General features: G+C 41.3%; 2 protein-coding genes across 2 annotated transcripts in view; one reads left to right on the forward strand and one right to left on the reverse strand.

Moving 5' to 3' along the window:
• The window catches only part of LOC114643335 (oocyte zinc finger protein XlCOF22-like), a 70,641-nt gene that overhangs the window by 27,331 nt on the left and 21,470 nt on the right, over positions 1-21,840 (forward strand). The window lies entirely within an intron of this gene.
• LOC114668896 (gastrula zinc finger protein XlCGF57.1-like) lies at positions 6,313-20,100 on the reverse strand. Its single transcript, XM_051926572.1, has 2 exons — positions 19,295-20,100; positions 6,313-7,762 (listed from the first exon to the last, which is right to left on the reverse strand). The coding sequence occupies exons 1-2, from the start codon at positions 19,596-19,598 to the stop codon at positions 6,750-6,752; spliced, it is 1,317 nt and encodes a 438-aa protein (XP_051782532.1). The 5' UTR covers positions 19,599-20,100; the 3' UTR covers positions 6,313-6,749.

Consider the following 21,840-nt stretch of genomic DNA (forward strand, 5'->3'; position numbering starts at 1 on the left):
CACATATGGGCGGGCGTCCCATCTGGGATGAGGTAAGGTTCCTTTCCTGGACAGAAGACCAGCCCTTCAATGGCACTAGAAACAGGGCTAAGATCATTGGGTTGGGCCCAGGAACAATACCCAGCTGGAAGGCCAGGCGAGAGACAACCTGGCATGATTACAAGCTCGGTGGCAGCCTCACTAGGCAACACTACTTGTATGGACATTCGCAAGGCATGCTGGGAACTGCAGTTCCGTAGAGTGGCCTTCTCTGGTCCTGGGAGGTACCACCTGCATGGGTTTCACTGTCCCTGTTTTATGGGACTTCCAATTGACCTGGAAGTGCTTCCATCAGACTATGCCCTACCACCAGAAGGACTCCCAGGTTCAAGATAAAAGAAGCCTCTTCACCTCATCCAGGTGAGTTGGAGTCGGGTGGAAGAAGGACAAAGCCTGCCAGGAGGAGTGGAAGGAGACAGAAAAAGAGAAGGAGAGGAATTGCGTTGCACTGTACGGGTGTTTCAAAACCTTTTTGTAAGGCGTTTTGTATAATAAAACGTTTATTTGAACCTGAGAATGGAGTCTGTCAGGTTGGGTCTGGGATGCTGCAATGCCCCCTAGTGGTCACAACTACTAAATGTAATGATTGTGCTTTTGCATATCTTGTTGTGTGTAATGTGAACATTGTAGTCGTTGTAGCACCCCAAACCTCTGGCACAATTGCACGGACACAGGTTCCGATTTATTAAAAAGGGTTTCTTTGCAATTAAAATACCTTACAAAGGTTTCAGCAATTTCAAAAATCATTTTCCTTCACCGTCCACTCCTGCTGGCAAGCTTTGTTCTCTTGCCACCTGACTGTGACTCACCTGGCAGAGATTTTTCTATAAGACCCAGGAGTACTTCCGGTGCCAGGGTATAACCCATTGGAAACACTTCAGAGTTGAACGGAAGTAGGGATTATGAATCCCAGCAGATCTCCTCTGGCATCTCCTACAGAACCCCACGTGCCCTGTGGGCATCTGTGTGGGCATCCTACACCAGAGATACTGCCATGTGGTGTATTGAGGGAGAAAGTGTTCAGCCGTACTCCTCTTCCCCAGCCCTTCTGTTGCATTGGCCTCCTAGCCTGGTCAGGATGCCAGTCCACGTGTGCCATCCATTACAATAATGTTGTAATGATGTTATGTATTGTATTTATTTGTACTGCCAGTTATAGTATGTTACTATAGTTAATTATACAGTCCCCTCCGATGGTACTTCTGCTCACTCGAACAACTGGGTGGTTTGACACAAAATAACCCTAACCCTCTGTTCTTTATGGTTTAACATATGGAGATGTAAATACCAGGGAGAATAAAAGCTGAAACTCTGCTCTCTCTTCTCATCTTCATCTTTTGATCTCACACTCAAATGTCCTCAGTGCCCAGCAAAACAACAAATTAATTGGCTGTGTTGTCCCCAAACTTGAGGAGGGGTCTGTATGTTGTCACACACGTACGAATAGGAGGGAGCTGTATGGACCAAGTGAAGGTAATTCCATGCCAGGCCAGGGTGGGGCAGGGTGCGCTAAACCTTCTTCTGTTGTCTCTGCACACAAAAAATGAGAAAGCCTGTCTGATTCAACCCTGAAGACCTCACTTCCAGTTCCGGCGCCAGAAGCACATCACTCCCGGGTCCACTACGTCACTTCCGGTTTTGTCATTTAGAGCCGCCATTTTTTTCCTGACAATCTCCAGTCTTGTTTTGGACTCCATCAAGGACACATCTGTCTTTATTTTCAAACCCATTGCAGCCAAGGAAATTACACAGGTGGCTGCCCCAAACCTTTGAAAGTGTCTCGAGTCTGATCATTTCACAGTGGCGTAGTCGGCAGGATGATGACCTCCTTATAAGACCGGAAGTCGAATCTGAACAAAGACTCGACACACTATCCAAACCTACAATAGAAGAAGGTTTAGAGCACCCCGCCACCCCCCTGGCCTGGTGTGGAATTACCTTCACTTGGTCCATACAGCTCCCTCCTATTCGCACATGTCTGACAATGTACAATATGGAGTATCGAGAGGAATTCCTAGCAACATCAGTATATGGCCGGGTGACAGCATTCTCTAAAGTTCATGTTTTGTCAAATGATAGGACACTGCGCATTGTAGAAAATACCCCGATGTAACCAATGGTCCCCTTAGTGCTCACGTGTCACCCGAAATCTGAAATCTTACACTGCTGCGATGGAATATTCAATAAATGAGTTGTGTGGGATGTGAGACGACTCAAATTGATGAACCACATCTGCAAAGAGAAGTCAAGGCACCTTGTATTTCTGACCAGTGTACTGATTTAGACACGGTGGTGTAGCGAACACTAAAATGGCCGTTCCATCACGAGTAGTAAGCACAGCCCTGAAGTTCTAGGAAACCGAGAGTACAGAAAGCAGAAGCAGATCATTTCTAAAGTTAAGCACCGATCCCCTAAAACAATATGAACATTTTTACTTTCCTGTTATTAGTGGCCATTGGGAATGCCACCAAAATAACAAATATGTTGCCAGACGCTGAGACGTGTCCATCTTCATCTGGCGTTATCCCCTCTGCACGTGCGCTCAAGATGCTCTCCAGACATTCTTCATTGCACTCCTTCTGGCTTTTGGCCACCACTTCATGATCCCTTATTCCACATATACATCATCAAGGCTCCTCACCATCACTTGGACCCTCGCACTGCTCCCATTTAAATAATCGAGACCACATAAGCTGTGGAACACAAAAGATGATTCTGCAGAGTTTGTCCTCTAAAAAGTGGCTCCCCATTCATTAACACTGCTTTTGGCTCCACGGGATTGATCAGTACTTCAGTCTGCTGGTCGGTACAATAATCACAATTGTACAACAAGCAACTGGGCAAAGATCTAGCACTGGAGACTTTCTAACACAACAACAGGTTTAATATTCAGCTGCAACATTGTTGGGATTATTTAACTGAAAGCAAAAGGAATTCAGTATGTGTAACAAGAGACCTTGAGACGGTGGAGGTGATGCTTTACCAAGATGGATAGATGTATGGATAATACCAGAGAGCAGCAATAAAATAGGCATTCGTTATTTTGATGGAAATTACACTTGTGTGAAGTTCATGAGAGTTCAGTGCTTTAACACAAAGAAATGAACAATAAAAAATAAACTGCTGTCCTAGAAATATTGCAGAATTTTATCTATCTATCATATAGTGCCAGTCGTATCTATCCATCTAACTATGGTATAGTGCCTTTCATATCTATTATATTGTGCTTTTCATATCTATCTATGTAACGTATAGTGCATTTTATATCTATTATATAGTGTCTTTCACATCTATTATTTAGTACCTTTCATATCTATTACATAGTGCCTTTCATATCTATCAATCTATTATATAGTACCTTTTGTATCTATTATATAGTGCCTTCATATCTATTATATTGTGCCTTTCATATCTATTATATAGTGCCTTCATATCTATTATATTGTGCCTTTCATATCTATTATATAGTGCCTTTCATATCTATCTATCAATCTTATAGTGCCTTTTGTATCTATTATATTGTGCCTTTCATATCTATCTATGTAACATACTGTATAGTGCATTTTATATCTATTATATAGTGCCTTTCATATCTTTCTATTATATAGTACCTTTCATATCTAATATATAGTGCCTTTCATATCTATTATATTGTGCCTTTCATATCTATCTATGTAACATATAGTGCATTTTATATCTATTATATAGTGCCTTTCATATCTATCTAATATATAGTGCCTTTCATATTTATCTATGTATTATATATTGCCTTTCATATCTATCTCTTATATAGTGCCTTTCATATCTATCTAATATATAGTGCCTTTCATATTTATCTATGTATTATATATTGCCTTTCATATCTATCTCTCATATAGTACCTTTCATATCTATCTAATATATAGTGCCTTTCATATTTATCTATGTATTATATATTGCCTTTCATATCTATCTCTTATATAGTACCTTTCATATCTATCTAATATATAGTGCCTTTCATATTTATCTATGTATTATATATTGCCTTTCATATCTATCTCTTATATAGTGCCTTTCATATCTCTCTTTCTATTATGCTCACAGGTGGTGCAGTGGTGGTGCTGATGCTTTGCAGTAAGGAGATTGTGGGTTCGCTTCCCAGGTCCTCCCTGTGTGGAGAGCACTTTGAGTAGTGAGAAAAGCACTATATAAATGTAAATAATTATTATTATATAGTGCCTTTCATATCTATCTATTATATTGTGCCTTTCATATCTATGTAATGTATAGTGCATTTTATATCTATTATATAGTGTCTTCACATCTATTATTTAGTACCTTTCATATCTATTACATAGTGCCTTTCATATCTATCTATCTATTATATAGTGCCTTTCATATCTCTCTCTATTATATAGTACCTTTCATATCTATTACATAGTGCCTTTCATATCTATCAATCTATTATATAGTACCTTTTGTATCTATTATATAGTGCCTTCATATCTATTATATTGTGCCTTTCATATCTATCTATCAATCTTATAGTGCCTTTCGTATCTATTATATAATGCCTTTCATATCTCTCTTATATAGTGCCTTCATATCTATCTAATATATTGTGCCTTTCATATCTATGTAACATACTGTATAGTGCATTTTATATCTATTATATAGTGCCTTTCATATCTCTCTCTATTATATAGTACCTTTCATATCTATTATATAGTGCCTTTCATATCTTTCTATTATATAGTACCTTTCATATCTAATATATAGTGCCTTTCATATCTATTATATTGTGCTTTTCATATCTATCTATGTAACATATAGTGCATTTTATATCTATTATATAGTGCCTTTCATATCTATCTAATATATAGTGCCTTTCATATTTATCTATGTATTATATATTGCCTTTTATATCTATCTCTTATATAGTGCCTTTCATATCTATCTAATATATAGTGCCTTTCATATTTATCTATGTATTATATATTGCCTTTCATATCTATCTCTTATATAGTACCTTCATATCTATCTAATATATAGTGCCTTTCATATTTATCTATGTATTATATATTGCCTTTCATATCTATCTCTTATATAGTACCTTCATATCTATCTAATATATAGTGCCTTTCATATTTATCTATGTATTATATATTGCCTTTCATACCTATCTCTTATATAGTACCTTTCATATCTAATATATAGTGCCTTTCATATTTATCTATGTATTATATATTGCCTTTCATATCTATCTCTTATATAGTGCCTTTCATATCTCTCTTTCTATTATGCTCACAGGTGGTGCAGTGGTGGTGCTGCTGCTTTGCAGTAAGGAGATTGTGGGTTCGCTTCCCAGGTCCTCCCTGTGTGGAGAGCACTTTGAGTAGTGAGAAAAGCACTATATAAATGTAAATAATTATTATTATATAGTGCCTTTCATATCTATCTATTATATTGTGCCTTTCATATCTATCTATGTAATGTATAGTGCATTTTATATCTATTATATAGTGTCTTCACATCTATTATTTAGTACCTTTCATATCTATTACATAGTGCCTTTCATATCTATCTATCTATTATATAGTACCTTTCATATTTATCTATCTATGTTTCAGTAGTGATCTGAGCTCACATTAGACACTATTTAGATGAGCTGCACACACTTCTGTTCTTTAATGGTGGAAATAATGACCGCTAGTTAAAGCAACTAGATGAATTCTGTACCTAAACGGTGGCAAGGACTATTTGTTTTATTGCTTTAGGGTTGTTATTTCTAACTGTTATTTTTCTTAGCACACCCTGTGCTAAGCTATAGTTAGTAATATGGTTGTTGAATGTTCTACAGATGACACAGGAGCAGGTCCAAAGGTGGACGTCAACTACTCGGAGAGCTTTCTCAATCTCAGGATGGAGATAACAAACTCTTATATCTGGACAAGTCTACATAACGAGTGTTCAGAAAATGCCCCCTCCAATGATGTTCTATCAATTTGCAATTGACTCTAATTTTTGGTATTTGATGCAGTGATAAACGGAGACGTGGACTTACTTTTTCCACATTTAAAATGGTCATTTATATTGATTTAAATTAAGCAGTTGACTACAGATTCTAACTGTGGCATTGTGTTTGTTATTTCACTTTTATCTAAAGAAACTGTTTAAACTAAGATAAAATCAGAATATGTGTTAAAAACAACAATTATTTAATGGCTTGTACTTACTTTTTCACGACTGTTGTGGTCACCAGAGAGACCCAAACCCAAGACACCGTGTAACACCAGACGTTATTTACACCAAGCACCTGGCAGTAACAGGATTTGAATAAGAAACTCCTATTAAATGATAAGATGTATCAACCTTTCTAGATATTTTATTACCTTAAAATATTTAAAAACCATACTGTAAGGTGTATGATTGGCCATACTATTGTCACTGTGCTGATGTATTGTACAGTTATGATATGAAAACTATCCTAATCTTTCTTTGTCCACATGGCAGGGCTCCCTCGGGCCTGTTGTAATAAAGGATGTCAATCAGAACCATTGCAGTGATGATCTCAACTATTATTTAAAAGAAAATTCCCTAGACAATCTTATACAATGAAGCCCCACATGTGAAGGTAATCTTCGAGCCTGAAATGGTTAGGAGTTACGTTTTACTTCTTCCTCCACCTTCCTTCTTCACCCACCACTGTTCTCCTTCAGGGATCCCTTCTTCTATCCCATGTGCACTGCAGAGTGTCTCTTAAGACTGACCAGACGCACAAATTGCTTGCCACACTCCAAACAGCAAAATGGCTTCTCTCCTGTGTGAACTGAGGAGTGTCTCTTAAGACTGCTCAGTTGTGTAAATCGTTTGCTACATTCAGAACAACAATATGGCTTCTCTCCTGTGTGAATAATAGAGTGCTTCTTAAGACTGCTCAACAATGAAAACTCTTTGCCACATTCAGAACAGCAAAATGGCTTCTCTCCTGTGTGAGCATGAAAGTGTTTCTTAAGACTGCTCATACACACAAAGTGTTTGCCACATTCAGAACAGCAGAATGGCTTCTCTCCAGTGTGAACCATAGAGTGTTTCTTAAGACCGCTCATACCTACAAACTGTTTGCCACATTCACTACAGCAATATGGCTTCTCTCCGGTGTGAATTCTAAAGTGGCTCAGAAGGTTACTCCTGCGACAGAATCCTTTGCCACATTCAGAACAACAAAACGGTTTCTCTCTAGTGTGAGTTCTAATGTGTATTTGAAGATGGCTCTTGCGCGAGTATTGTTTACCACATTCCAAACAGCAATATGGCTTCTCTCCAGTGTGAATCCTGGAGTGGCTCTGAAGAGTAGTACTGTTACTGAAGCATTTGCCACATTCCAAACAGCAATATGGCTTCTCCCCAGTGTGAACTCTAGTATGTCTCTGAAGAATAGCTCTGTTGCTGAAGCGTTTACCACATTCCAAACAGCAAAACGGCTTCTCTCCTGTGTGAACTCTTTTGTGGGTCTGAAGACTGGTGGTTTGAGAGAATCTTTTGCCACATTCCGAACAGCAATAGGGCTTCTCTCCAGTGTGAATCCTTACATGTTTCTGAAGATGACCTCTGTCAGAGAATTGCTTGCCACATTCGTGGCAGCAATACGGCTTCTCTCCAGTGTGAATTCTGAGGTGTCCCAAGAGAGTTTTCCGGACAGAGAAATGTTTGCCACATTCAGGACAGCAGTGACTTTTGTCTCCTGGATAAAGTTTAAAAAAAGGAAAAATAAAAGCTTAATTTGAATGCACTGCCTTTTTATTCATATTAACTTATTTTAAATAAATACTGGTTGAAATTTTGACCAACTTTTTAAAAGCATAAGCAGTCACAAGACTGTAATTGCACATGGAAAGAGACTTGTTCATTTTGACTACTGTATCACAACAACTCACCTCATGAGCACAACCATTGGAGCCAAGAAGTTGAAACAGTACTTCTTGAGAACCATAGACAACACAGAGAACCATAAGTCACCATGTAGTGTGGTAGACAGTAGGTCTTTATGGACCTCAGGCTTAAAATAAGGTGCAGTCATAAAAATGATTAATGTTGAATACCATTGTGACAAGTGTAGAGGGCATAGCAGCCACTCAACCTGACACAGACAGACACAGGAGGCACTTATAAAAACACAAATTTTTCTTCACTTCGTGGGAAATGCCTTCCTTGTTTCCCACAGGCACAACACAGGCTCAAGCACAAAGCACAAACACAATACATTTTTCAATGTTCTCTTTCTTATTCTCCTTCAATCCTCCTCAGCAAGCTTTGTCTCCCTCCTCCCGACTCTGGCTCCCCGAGTACTGTCTGCTGCCTCCTTTTATATGTTACCTGGAAGTGCTCCAGGTGCTCGATGACCTACGTTCGGCAGCACATTTGGGTGTGGTGAAAGGATCACCCATATGGGCTCTGGAGCAGCTGCAGTGCCCCTTGATGGCGCACCCACATCCCAACAGGACTGTGGACAACTCCATTTCCCACGAAGCCCTGCGGAAGTCCAAGGCACCACTGCAACCCATGGGAGCTGCCATCTAGTGTCCCAGTTCCACATTTGCTCCCCCAGTCCTCTCAGTGAAGAGGCATCCTGGCCAGGCACTGTTTATGTTATCATCTTGATCAGTAATGGAGTGGGCCAAGAAAATTGATTTGTTTTGATTGTAAGTATGGGTTTCATATCTCTACTAGAAGAAAAAACAAAGCAAAGGAAAAGCACAATTTGTAACGCGTTATATTTTATAATAACTACACAACATATCCAGTTTCATTTTTGCAAGTAGTGAGTAATGTAACGAAGTTAATTTTTAAAGTAACATTTCCCAAACCTGGTCTATTGTGAACATTTGTTTTCTGGACCTGGAATATTAACCCTTGAACAACAGGTGGAAATAAACTGGTCTGCTTAAGCAGCTGGCTGAATAAATAGTCTGAAACTCAATAATGTCGTGTTTTTCACCTTCGTATCACTTTAAAGACAGAATTATTGACAGGCATACCACATCATGCACTTCAGAACAAGTCTGAAGCTAAGCATTTTCAGGCCTGGCCAGTACTTAGATGGGAGACCAACCAGAAAATATTAGAACATTAGAACATCTAGATGAGAGCAGGCCTTTCAGCCTAACAAAGCTCGCCAGTCCTATCCACTTATTTCTTCCAAAAAAACATCAAGTCGAGTTTTGAAAGTCCCCAATGTCTAACTGTCCAGCACACTACTTCGTCACTTATTCCAAGTGTCTATTGTTCTTTGTGTAAAGACAAACTTCCTAATGTTTGTGTGAAATTTACCCTTAACATGTTTCCAACGTGTTCTTGATTAACTTATTTTAAAGTCACCGTCTGATCCACTGGACTAATTCAATTCATCATTTTAAACACTCCAGTCAGGTCTTCTCTTAATCTCCTTTTGTTTAAACTGTAAAGGCTCAGCTCTTTTAATCTTTCCTGATAATTCACACCCTGTAGCCCTGAATCAGCCTAGTTGCTCTTCTCTGGACCTTTTCTTGTGCTGCTATGTCCTTTTTGTAGCCTGGAGACCCAAACTGCACCCAGGACTCCAGATGAGACCTCACCAGTATGTTATAAAGCTTGAGCATAACCTCCTGTGACTTGTAGTCCACACATCAAGGCACTATATAACCTGACATTCTGTTTTCCTTCTTAATGGCTTCTGAACACTGTTGGGAAGTCAATAGCTTAGAGTCCACTATGACTCCTAAATCCTTCTCATAAGGCGTACTCTCGATTTTCCGACCACCCATTGTGTATTCAAACCTCACATTTTTACTTCCTATGTGTAATTCTTTACATTTACTGACATTAAATTTCATCGTCCACAAATCTGCCCAAGCCTGTATGCTGTCCAAGTCCTTCTGTAATGATATAACTGATTCCAAATTATCTTCTAATCCACCTATCTTGGTATCACCTGCAAACTTAACCAGCTTGTTACTTATATTCCTATCTCAATCATTTATATATATTAAACTAGGGGGCTTCGCCCCCTGCTCGCTTCACTCGCCAACAAACTCCTGTCCTTGCCAGGTGTTGCTCAATCTTATCCTTAATAATAAAATAGTAATAATAATAATAAAAAGCTTGGGTTCCTGCTGGAAGAGGTGTTGGTGAGGCCAACGGGGGGCGCTTACCCTGTGCTCTGAATGTGATGTAACAATATAGCGCCGCCCTTCAGATGAGATGTAAAAACCCCTGTGTTTAAGAAAAATGTAAAAAAAAATTTTCTTTGGAATTGTTTCAATTTCACTATTTGCACTTTTACTTTAAAGCTTCATTAAAAACAATATTTTTTGGAGACACATTATGACAACGCAATGTCCGTGAGTGAATATTGTTTCTGTTTCTGTAATAAATAATGTTTGTCCCTGTGATTTATTGATTGTCATAGCAAAAGCTATTCTCATGGTAAACTGTAAACATTTTAATACGAATGGCATATCACGATTTCCTTTGGTGTGTAATGTTATTCGCGGAATATATACATCACCTTTCTTTTTGCCTGTTAAAATTTGCATCGCTTCCCCGTGATCATCAATATACACCTGACCGAATTGTGTATTCTTTGAAATTTAACCTGTCGTTGCTTAAACTGTTCCGGGACCACAGATTCTCATAGCGTATGGTCCATTATTGTGTAAATCCACGTTTGTGCATTGATTGATGCGAATGCAAAAGACTTTGTTGTCTACTCTTTGCCTTTTATTTCTGACCTCGATTTGTCCTGCTACTTTTCCAATTACACCTGGTTCTGATGATTAATCACCCTTTGTTTGCGGTAATCTTTTCTTTGATACTGTAGAGACGGACATGATAAAGTGTCACAAAATTTTTACTTGATCAATCGCCGACTTCCTAACCCCAAACACAACTTTCTAGCACCCTCTCCAATGATCAATCAATACCCCGCTATCAGTCCTCCCTGCTGTACTCCGCCCTCCCTCAATCGGACCCAACAGTCACTTAAAACCAAAAAGCCCTCAACCTGGCTGGGACGCTACAATACTTTATAATTTTACTGCTTTCATATTCTGTACCTTTGTCTGCATATGTATCGCGCCATCGTTTGTTTGAGCCTGTTGAATTCCACTGCTTTCATAATCTCCTATCTGCCTTTTGTTTCTCTCCAACGCCTTTGGGTCTCTATTCTCCGTATTGTCCTTATACGCTTTATATGTGCTGAGAGCACATGATCCGTGTGTACTACGTGCTTTTACACCACTGAGTTTTTTTTCGATGGGTGTGCTCTTATATAATATCTTTTGTAAGTAGGGCGTGTCTTGCAAGAATCTCATGTTTCACGTCCCCGCGAAACGGCCCTGGGACAATCTCTTGGCACCAAGTCTCATGTTTCTGGTCCCCGACAGAGACTTGCCACGGTTCGTCTCGCGGGTCTTTTAAATGTCTTCCGAGAAGATCACGTATCGTAGCCTTGCTTGCTTTTGCTTTCCAGGTTTTATTTTTTTTTTATAATACAGTGGAACCCCGGTTTACGAGCAGCTCGGTATACAAGTAATTCGGTTTACGAGCCACGATCCGAGCTAAATTTCTGCCCGGTTTACGAGCCGAGCTCCGATACGTCACCGCTAGTTTCCGCTTCGCCTTTCTTACCCGGAAACCTCTACCCCTTCTACCCAGAGCCGTTTCAAAGGCTTATCGCAACCATTCCTTTACTGTCCTACGTACTACTACTGTACAGTACTTGTACCCAGAATCCTCTTTTACCCACAATTCTCTGGTATCACAGCATCTCTTCCTTCTCACGTGTTACCGTGCGCTGGAAAGACGTATCGCTCTTTTTATCGTAGTACATCCACGTTTCCTGAACTTTTTTGTGTGTGTTTCATACATGATCATAAACAGATGATTAGCGTAAAAAAAAAATCATACGTACGTAATGTTAAGTGTTAGGCTAAGTTTAAAGTTAAGAAAGTTTATTTTTTTACAATTCATGTACGTACGTACAGTTAAGAAAGTGAAATTTTAGTTTTTTTTGATGTGAAGGTGCCGAAAATGCAGCCAGTCCTCTAGTCCTCCCTCCCTCCTTCCTCAGCCGCTCTCCGTTAACTGCAATCGTCTGCCGCCAAGGTAAGGTTACATTTTCTTAAGTTGGTTAATCTTTTATTTAACTATATTTACTAATACAGTATTTTGATGTTTGTTTCTTATTTAAAAACATGTTTTTTTCCATTATTTATGATATTTTGGGGACTTTTTGGGAGGGTTGGAACGGATTAATCTCATTTCCATTATTTTAAATGGGGAAAATTCGTTCGGGTTACGAGCAGATCAGGTTACGAGCTCGGTTCTGGAACGGATTAAACTCGTAACCCGGGGTTCCACTGTAGAGAGAAATAGCAGCGGCCCTAGCACTGCCCCCTGCTGGTCACCACTCTTAACATCGGCCAGTTTTGATAAGGTTCATCGCACCATCACCCACTGCTTCCTGTGTCTGAGTCAATTCTGCACCCATCTACAAACATCACCCTGAACTGCCACTTCTTTTAGTTTGTTGCCCACCCTCTCATGTGGCACCTTATCAAATGCTTTCAGAAAGTCAAAATAAATAATCTCATCTGCTCCACTTTGATCGGCTCCTTTTGTTGCCTCCTCATAGAATTCCAGCGTGATAGTAAAACACGACCTCCCTCTCCTGAACCCGTGCTGACTATTCAGTAAAACTCCTGTCCTTGCTAGGTGTTGCTCAATCTTATCCTTAAAAATAAAATAGTAATAATAATAATAATAAAAAGCTTGGGTTCCTGCTGGAAGAGGTGTTGGTGAGGCCAACGGGGGGCGCTTACCCTGTGCTCTGAATGTGATGTAAAAAAATAGCGCCATCCTTCAGATGAGATGTAAAAATCAAAGTCCTGACTCTCTATGACTCACCCTTCATAAAGAGTAGGGTGTATCCTGATGCCCGGGATAAACTGCCTTCCATGGTCTGGTCATTCTGCCCCCCCCCCCCCATCATCTCCTGTCCCTAATTGGCTAACTATCTTACCACTTCACGACCTAACAGCCAATGTGTGGTGAGCGTACTGGTGCCAAAATGGCCGCCTTCACATCAACCAGGCGGATGCTGCATATTAGCAGTGAGTGAAGTGGCTCCCCACTCAATATGTAAAAAAGCACTTTATAATTGTAAAGAATTAATTAATTAAATTGCTCAACTAATTTGCATTGTGATGTGGATCAAAATAAAAAACAACACACTTCTTTTAAGCTGAAAAATGATTGGCATTTCACTGTGTACTATGGAAAATGAAAAGCTATGTATTAGCACAAGTAGGTGTAAACTATGAACTTTTATAAGCATTTAAACCAAGTGTGAACGTTTACACGAATCAGGAATGCCAAGTAAATAGTTAAATAAAAGCACCTGCCATATTTCTTTTTTAATTGAGCTCAGAGAGAAATCACCAATATTTAATAATCCAAAAGGACAGAGTAGGGGGAGAATGATGAATGGAGACAGCCCGAGGTCAGAGAAGGGGGAGCACCTGCCTGTTGAGGGCCGGCTAGGATATAAGGGAAGTGAGGAACGATAACGAGTGATAAGTTACGAGGAATACTGGGGGCTACAAGAAAGGGCCTGGAAGAGGCCAGCTGGAGTTGGGAGTCAGAATGAGCAGCAAATGAGCTGTTTCAAGCGAGGTCAAAATCATAAGAAATAATTATATAAACTGTAACTTATGGCTTGTCCGGGGCTCATCTCAGCTTGGCTTAAGTGGGTTGAGTCCGTGTTATTGATTATTGCAATAAAACTAATTACTCTGTTTGCCTATATCCTAGAGCCTTCTTTCAAGGTGAGAATCTCCGGTGCATTTTACGCTCCAACAGCACTCAGTTCTTTCTACTACACAAAACTATTCAATAAACTGAAACTAATCTAATATGGTCTGTTTTGTATTAGAGATTAATCACAGAATTATTTCTGCTTTAAAGAAAAACATCAATATACTTGAAGGAAATACATTTTGAGTACAAATTTTTATTGTGCAATTAATCTCTGGTACATTTTTTAAATCAAACAGCAGTCTTATTTTACACGTGGTAGAATGAAGGCTGTGTTTGCTGGACAACTAATATCTGTAACACCAGAATATCTCAAAAGGGTGGGACAAGCTGTGTAGTGCAGACCCCTCAGTGGGTACCATTTCAAACATTTCTGATGGGACTGTTCGATGAATTCTTCCTCATCAAGATTCATCACTCTCATACAGTCATATGAAAAAGTTTGGGACCCCCTCTCAGCCTGCATAATAATTGACTCTCCTTTCAACATAAAAGATAACCGTGGTATGTCTTTCATTTCCTAGGAACATCTGAGTACTGCGGTGTTTTCTGAACAAAGATTTTTAGTGACGCAGTATTTAGTTGTATGAAATTAAATCAAATGTTAAAAACTGGCTGTGCACAAATGTGGGTCTCCTTGTAATTGTGCTGATTTGAATGCCTGTCACTGCTCAATGCTGATTACTTACAACACCAAATTGGTTGATGAGCTCATTAAGCCTTGAACTTCATAGACAGGTGTGTCCAATCCTGAGATATAAAGGTATTTAAGGTGGTCAATTATAAGTTGTGCTTCCTTCCCTTTGACTCTCCTCTGAAGAGTGACAGCATGGGATCCTCAAAGCAACTCTCCAAAGATCTGAAAACAAAGATTGTTCAGTCTCATGGTTTAGGGGAAGGCTACAAAAAGCTATCTCAGAGGTTTAAACTGTCAGTTTCAAATGTAAGGAATGGAATCAGGAAATGGAAGGCCACAGGCACAGTTGCTGTCAAACCCAGCAGGTCTGGCAGGCCAAGAAAAATACAGGAGCGGCATATGAGCAGGATTGTGAGAATAGCTACAGACAACCCACAGATCACCTCCAAAGACCTGCAGGAACATCTTGCTGCAGATGGTGTATCTGTACATTGTTCTACAATTCAGCGCAATTTGCACAAAGAACATCTGTATAGCAGGGTGATGAGAAAGAAGCCCTTTCTGCACTCACCCCACAAACAGAGTCGCTTGTTGTATGCCAATGCTCATTTAGACAAGCCAGATTCATTGTGGAACAAAGTGCTTTGGACTGATGAGACAAAAATGGAGTTATTTGGTCATAACAAAAAGCGCTTTGCATGGCGGAAGAAGAACACCGCATTCCAAGAAAAACACCTGCTACCTACTGTCACATTTGGTGGAGGTTCCATCATGCTGTGGGGCTGTGTGGTGTAAAAGGCGCTATATAGTGCCCGACCTGGCACAGACTCAGGCAGAGGCACGTACTTAAATAAAACAGTTTTTATTTCTCTTCAGCCGTGGGGCACGCCTTCCCCGTGTCCCACAGGCCCAACACAGTCCCAAATACACTCACAGCACAACAAACCACACTTCTCTCCACCTCAGCACCACCACTCCTCCTTAGGCTTAGTCCTCCTCCTCCCGACTCTGGCTCTCTCGAGTGGTGGTGGCTGGCCTTTCTTATACCCCACCCAGAGGCGTTCCAGGTGCTTGATTACCTGGCCCTAATTGAACTTCCGGGTGGGGCTGACGAGTCGACCAGCTGGGCTGGAAAGTCCATGCAGCTCCCCCTGGCAGCCATCCAAGCCCCCAACCAGGCTATGGAGGACTCCATCTCCCATGGAGCCTTGCGCCAGGTTGGGGAATCATCGTCCACCAGGGAGGCTGCCACCAAGCGTCCCGGGGGAGGTACTGAGCTGCCCATGGTGGTTTCCCGGAACAGATGCAGCAGGGGCGTCCCTGCCGGGCATGGGACCCGGCTGTCCTTCACAGTGGCTAGTTCAGGGACTGGGACCCTTGTTAAAGTCGAGGGTCAGATAAATTCAACCCAATATCAACAAATTCTTCAGGATAATGTTCAAGCATCAGTCACAAAGTTGAAATTACGCAGGGGTTGGAAATTCCAACAAGACAATGACCCAAAACACAGTTCAAAATCTACAAAAGCATTCATGCAGAGAGAGAAGTACAATGTTCTGGAATGGCCATCACAGTCCCCTGACTTGAATATCATCGAAAATCTATGGGATGATTTGAAGCAGGCTGTCCATGCTCAGCAGCCATCAAATTGAACTGAACTGGAGAGATTTTGTATGAAGAATGGTAAACAAGACCTCCATCCAGAATCCAGATACTCATCAAAGGCTATAGCAGGACAGCGTCTAGAGGCTGTTAGATTTAGAAAAGGAGGTTCAACTAAGTATTGATGTCATATCTCTGTGGGGTGCCCACATTTATGCATCTGTCTAATTTTGTTATGATGCGTATTTCATATTTTCTGTTAATCCAATAAACTTAATGTCACTGCTGAAATACTACTGTTTCCATAAGGCATGTCATATATTAAAAGGAAGTTGCTACTTTGAAAGCTCAGCCAATGAGAAACACAAATCCAAAGAATTAAGAGGGGTTCCCAAACTTTTTCATATGACTGTAAATAAACGGCATCATTTGTTTTTGGACTACTTTATTCCTTGTGTACAAGAAGATTGTCTCCATCAACCTGTCGAGGCAGACAACCAACTAGTAGATTGTGACCGACTGGGACAAATGTTGATGGATAATGCAGGCAGAACATCCAAGACAGGGACACTGGCAGAGGGTATATCAGAAAGAACTGGCATATTACAAAACAGTTCACCAGTCAGTCATCTTCTAACCCACTTAGTCCTGAACAGGGTCGTGGTGGGCATGCTGGAGTCTATCCCAGCTAGCATAGGGCACAAGGCAGGAACAATCCCCAGACAACAACAATTTGTTTTTTTATTTTTGTATAGCCCAAAAATCACACAAGAAGTGCCGCAATGGGCTTTAACAGGCCTGGCCTCTTGACAGGCGCCCAGCCTTGACTCTCTAAGAAGACAAGGAAAATCTCCAAAAAAAACACCCTAGTAGGGGAAAATATGGAAGAAATCTTGGGAAAAGGCAATTCAGAGAGAGAGAGAGAGACCCCTTTCCATGTAGGTTTAATATTCAATAGGTGTCAAAAAGTGGGGTCAATACAATACAGAAAAAAGAACCCAAGTAATCCTCTTCACAGATCAAGATGGCCAATCTATCATGGACACCTCAGGAATACAACACAATAGTACAACAGTAACAGTACAGTTGTGGCCAAAACGTTTTAAGAATGACACAAATATGAATTTTCACAAAGTTTGCTGCCTCAGTTTTTATGAAGGCAATTTGCATCGACTCCAGAATGTCCTGAAGAGTGAGCAGATGAATTGCATTTAATTGCCAAGTCCCTCTTTGCCATGAAAATGAACTTAATCCCAAAAAACTCCACTTTCCTCTGCTGTTGTGAAGAAGGCTTCAAGGCGCACAAGAAAGTCCAGCAAGCACCAGGACCATCTCCTAAAGTGGATTCATGGCTCGGGATTGAGGGACACCACCAGTGCAGAGCTTACTCAGGAATGGCAGCAGGCAGGTGTGAGTGAGATGAAGACTTTTGGAGGATGGCCTGGTGGGTGTCAAAGAAGCCAAGAAAACCATCACGGATGGACTGATATTCTGCAAAAGGTACAGGGAGTGGACTGCTGAGGACTGCTGTGGTAAAGTCGTTTTCTCTGATGAAACCCCTTTCAGAGAAAGAAAAGGTGAGTGGCGCTACCATCAGTCCTGTGTCATGCCAACAGTAAAGCATCCTGAGATCATTCATCTCAGCCAAGGCAGTGCAGGGCTCACTCACAATTCTGCCTAAGAACCCAGCCATGAATAAAGAAGGGGACCAAAACATCCTCCGAAAGCAACTTCTCCCAACCATCCAAGAGCAGTTTGGTGACCAACAATGAACAACAATCCATCATGATGGAGCACCAGGCTAGAAGGCAAAAGTGAGAACTTAGAGGCTCGGGGAACAAAACATTGAACTTTGTTGTCCATGGCCAGGAAACTCCCCATTAAGAACTTGTGGTCAATCCTCAAGAGGCGGGGGGACAAACAAAAACCCACCAATTCTGACAAACTCCAAGCATTGATTCTGCTAGAATCGACTGCCATCCATCAGGATTTGGCCTAGAAGTTGATGGACAGCCTGCCAGGGTGAATTGTAGAGATCTCTCAATAAAGAAAGAAGGGCCAACACTGCAAATATTGAGTCTTTGCATAAACTTCATGTCATTGTCAATAAAAGCCTTTGTAATCTTATGAAATGCTTGTAATTCTACTTCAGTATACCACAGAAACATCTGACAAAAAGATCTGAAAACACTGAAGCAGCAAACTTTGTGAAAACCAACACTTGGGTCATTCTCCAAACTTGACTGTATACCATGCTTGTGAAGAGATAACTTTGACTTGAGAAATGCTGTACTCACCCTTTTAACTCTTTCAGGGTGGATGTCGACTTTGTCGAAATTCAGGGGTACGGGACGATAATCAGCCGTAAAACTTGCTGTTATGTTTTAGTTCAGCTGTCTTTGCTAGAAGGAAAGTTAGCTTAGTTGGTTAGACCTCGATTACCTAAGCGTGTATGAGTAGCAAAGAGCAAACAACCTCCAAAATGGTATTGATCTCTGGTGAGATACCAAAGCGAATGCACAAAGCTAAATACTCCGTGAACGACATTTTGTGTATTATCGCCGAATCTGACTCCAACTTGTCGGACTCTGATTTTGATGCCAGTGATCTGAAGATGGAGATTGAAAACCAACGGCCCCCAGTTGATCGAGGTGCTGAACACGCTTGTGTAGCTGATGCACCTACAGCAACGTTCACCTGGGAGGATACCAGCACTTACAATGACAAGAGGCACAAACCAGATTGCAAGACAGCCAGGCAGCCATGCATTCTAACCGGGCATTGAGCTGCCCCTACATAGCCACCACAGACCCTGAACAGGCACTAACAGCAGCCACAGCAACGGATATTTTATGTGATTTACGTGTGAAACCCTTTGGTGGGCTGGCACCCTGCCCGGGGTTTGTTTCCTGCCTTGTGCCCTGTGTTGGCTGGGATTGGCTCCAGCAGACCCCCGTGACCCTGTAGTTAGGATATAGCACGTTGGATAATGGATGGATGGATGGATGGACGTGTGAAACCTTTGCTTTGTGTGCTTTTCAGAAAAGTGAGTTGCCTGCAAAAAATATTCAGCCCTCAAAGAGTTAATCTCCATGCAAAGTTTCACATACAGCACATGAGACCCCCACTTTGGGCCCATAATCACAACCATAAAACATGAACATATTTTAATTCCACACTTACTTTTTCCAGAATGATGTGTCAGTGGTGGTTGATCATCACGAGTTCCAATTGGCAAAAGTTCCTCAGTGGTCTTTGTGTCAGACTGTAATGATTCAGATCTCGACTTGACGTTGACGTCCTCCATGATTTTATGTTTGTGCGTCTCAATGCCGCCTGACATGTCCTCTGCCTCTTCTTTCATCCCCACAGTTACCAGTTCATTTTCCTCATCCCTAATGCAGAGATTCCCCTGGTTAGGGTGGACAGTCTCTCCTTCCCAGTCCTCCTTCTTAATGCCTGCAGTCGTCATCTCCTTGGCATTCATGTCAGCCTCCCGTGTCTCCTCTGTCACATCCACCTTGGTGTTACTGTAAATGGTAGCTGCACCTTTATTACTGTGGAAAAAAAAAAACAAAGCAGGATTTAATTGCACCACAAGTACAACAGACAGATGTAAAACGGTTTCAGTTTCTTTTGTTAGCACTCTCTGAATTAAAGTTCATACCAGGTCAGACTGTGTAGACATTAAAGTATCTCCAGAGAAACTCATTACTCTTTACATTAAATTGAGAAGGGAGGGGTAAAGATCCAACAAGCTCAAAGAGGAGGACCACCTCACACAGTTGTGGCCCAACAGTGGCTTCCATGTGTTGGGCTTAAAAGTAAAAGAGCTGAATGGCAGGTCTCTGCATTTGCTTCCTGTGTTAGTTTAACTTAAGACGTGCGCATTGAATTTTTTAGTGGAAATAAAGCAGTAGCATGGATGATATTGAGGCAAATTTACCTTGTTTAAATTAAGAAGAATCTGACGCAAAAATTGAGCACATCTTTTTTTCTTGCATTTGTATACATTGTCGGTTCTGCCGTGTATGTGAAAGCGTTGTGAGTGAGCTGCCTTTCAGCGCCGTGCTCGCCACTCATGACCTGCTTCACCCACGATGCTCCATCTTATGTGTTCTCCTTTCCCATGTCAAATCGATGCTGGCCATAAACTTCATATTCTAAGCTCTGTGAAAAACATTGCAATGCCATCCCAACTGACTTATATGATTTCTGTATTGTCACACACATGCGCATGGGAGGCAGCTAAAGGGCCTGAATGACAGTAATTCCACACCAGACCAGGGAGTGGCAAAGTACACTGACTCTTTATCTCACTTCTCTGCACAGCCTGTCCCTGATGATGTCACTTACGGTTTGCAAATCCCATCGATGACGTCACTTCTGGTCCCCCCCCCCCCCCGGCCCAGACCACACCAATTCCGCTTCCAAACCCCATTGATGATGTCACTGAAAGGATGACACCACTTCCGGTTCCGATCCCACTGATGACATCACTTCCTCTTCTTGCCTTTAAAACCGCCATCTTGACAATCTCAAATCACTTTTGTGATGGAAACGAACCTGTACACCCCTGTATAACTCATTTGACCATCTGCAGCCAGGAATATTATACGGGTGGCTGCCCCAAATCTATTTTATTTGTCTGTCGTTGACAGTTCCTAACTGAAATAACTAAAGTGTTGACATTTTGTCCATTCTTTATTTGTCACTTAAACTATAAGTAAGTGTGACACTTTTTCTGTGATAATTTGCTAGTGGCCTGCAGTAGACAGAATTTGGGCAGTATAATACGAATAAATCACGCAGAAAACTGCAAAAAGAGTTGGGGAATTGTCCCGTGTAATACCCGTGGCAAACGCAGCAAAACATTTGACAGTGTACAGAAATGGAACGATCGTTTATATACAAAATGGATGCCGGAAATGAGTTGTGAGGAAGTGACATCATCAGAGATGGACCAGAGGCGATGCCATCAGAGATGGACCAGGGGCGATGCCATCAGAGATGGACCAGGGGCGATGCCATCAGAGATGGACCAGGGGTGATGCCATCAGAGATGGACCAGGGGTGATGCCATCAGAGATGGACCGGAGTAGACGGCATCTTGAGGAGCCGGAAGTGACGGTGTCATTGAGAGACCGGGAGTGATGTCATAATGATGTGCCAGAAGTGACATCATCTCTGAGGGAAGCGGAAATGACATCATCGCGATGAGCTGGAAGTGGCATCATCATCACCAAGCGACCGGAAGTAACATCATCACCAAGGGACCGGAAAGTGACGTCATCACAATGAGCCGGAAATGCCGTAATCAAAGATGGACCGGCAGTGACGTCATCACAGAGGAAGTTGTCTGTAGTGAGCCATTTTCAGAGACCGGAAGTGTTCTCGGTGAGTGTGTCTATTTATTATTTATCTTCTTTCGTTCTGTAGAGACAGAGAGAGAGGCATCAGTACCCCAAATCAACCCCCTATTTTATATTATATCACTCACCTCAGGGCATGTTGACTGCCTCCTAAGCGCACGTGTGTGACAGCAGGATATGAACGGGTGTAAAAAGGATATGCAAATGTGGCAAAGATTCTTTTCATACAGAGGAACAAGCCTTAAAATTAAAAAAAGGATGTGCTTAAAATAGAAAATATTCTTGACTTCGACACTCAACCAAACTCTTAAAACTATCTGAAACAAAACTTTTCTTGAAAATCCTTCCGGTAACTGG

The sequence above is a fragment of the Erpetoichthys calabaricus genome, chromosome 1 (assembly GCF_900747795.2).
Source record: "Erpetoichthys calabaricus chromosome 1, fErpCal1.3, whole genome shotgun sequence".
In the NCBI taxonomy this organism is placed as follows: Eukaryota; Metazoa; Chordata; class Cladistia; order Polypteriformes; family Polypteridae; genus Erpetoichthys; species Erpetoichthys calabaricus.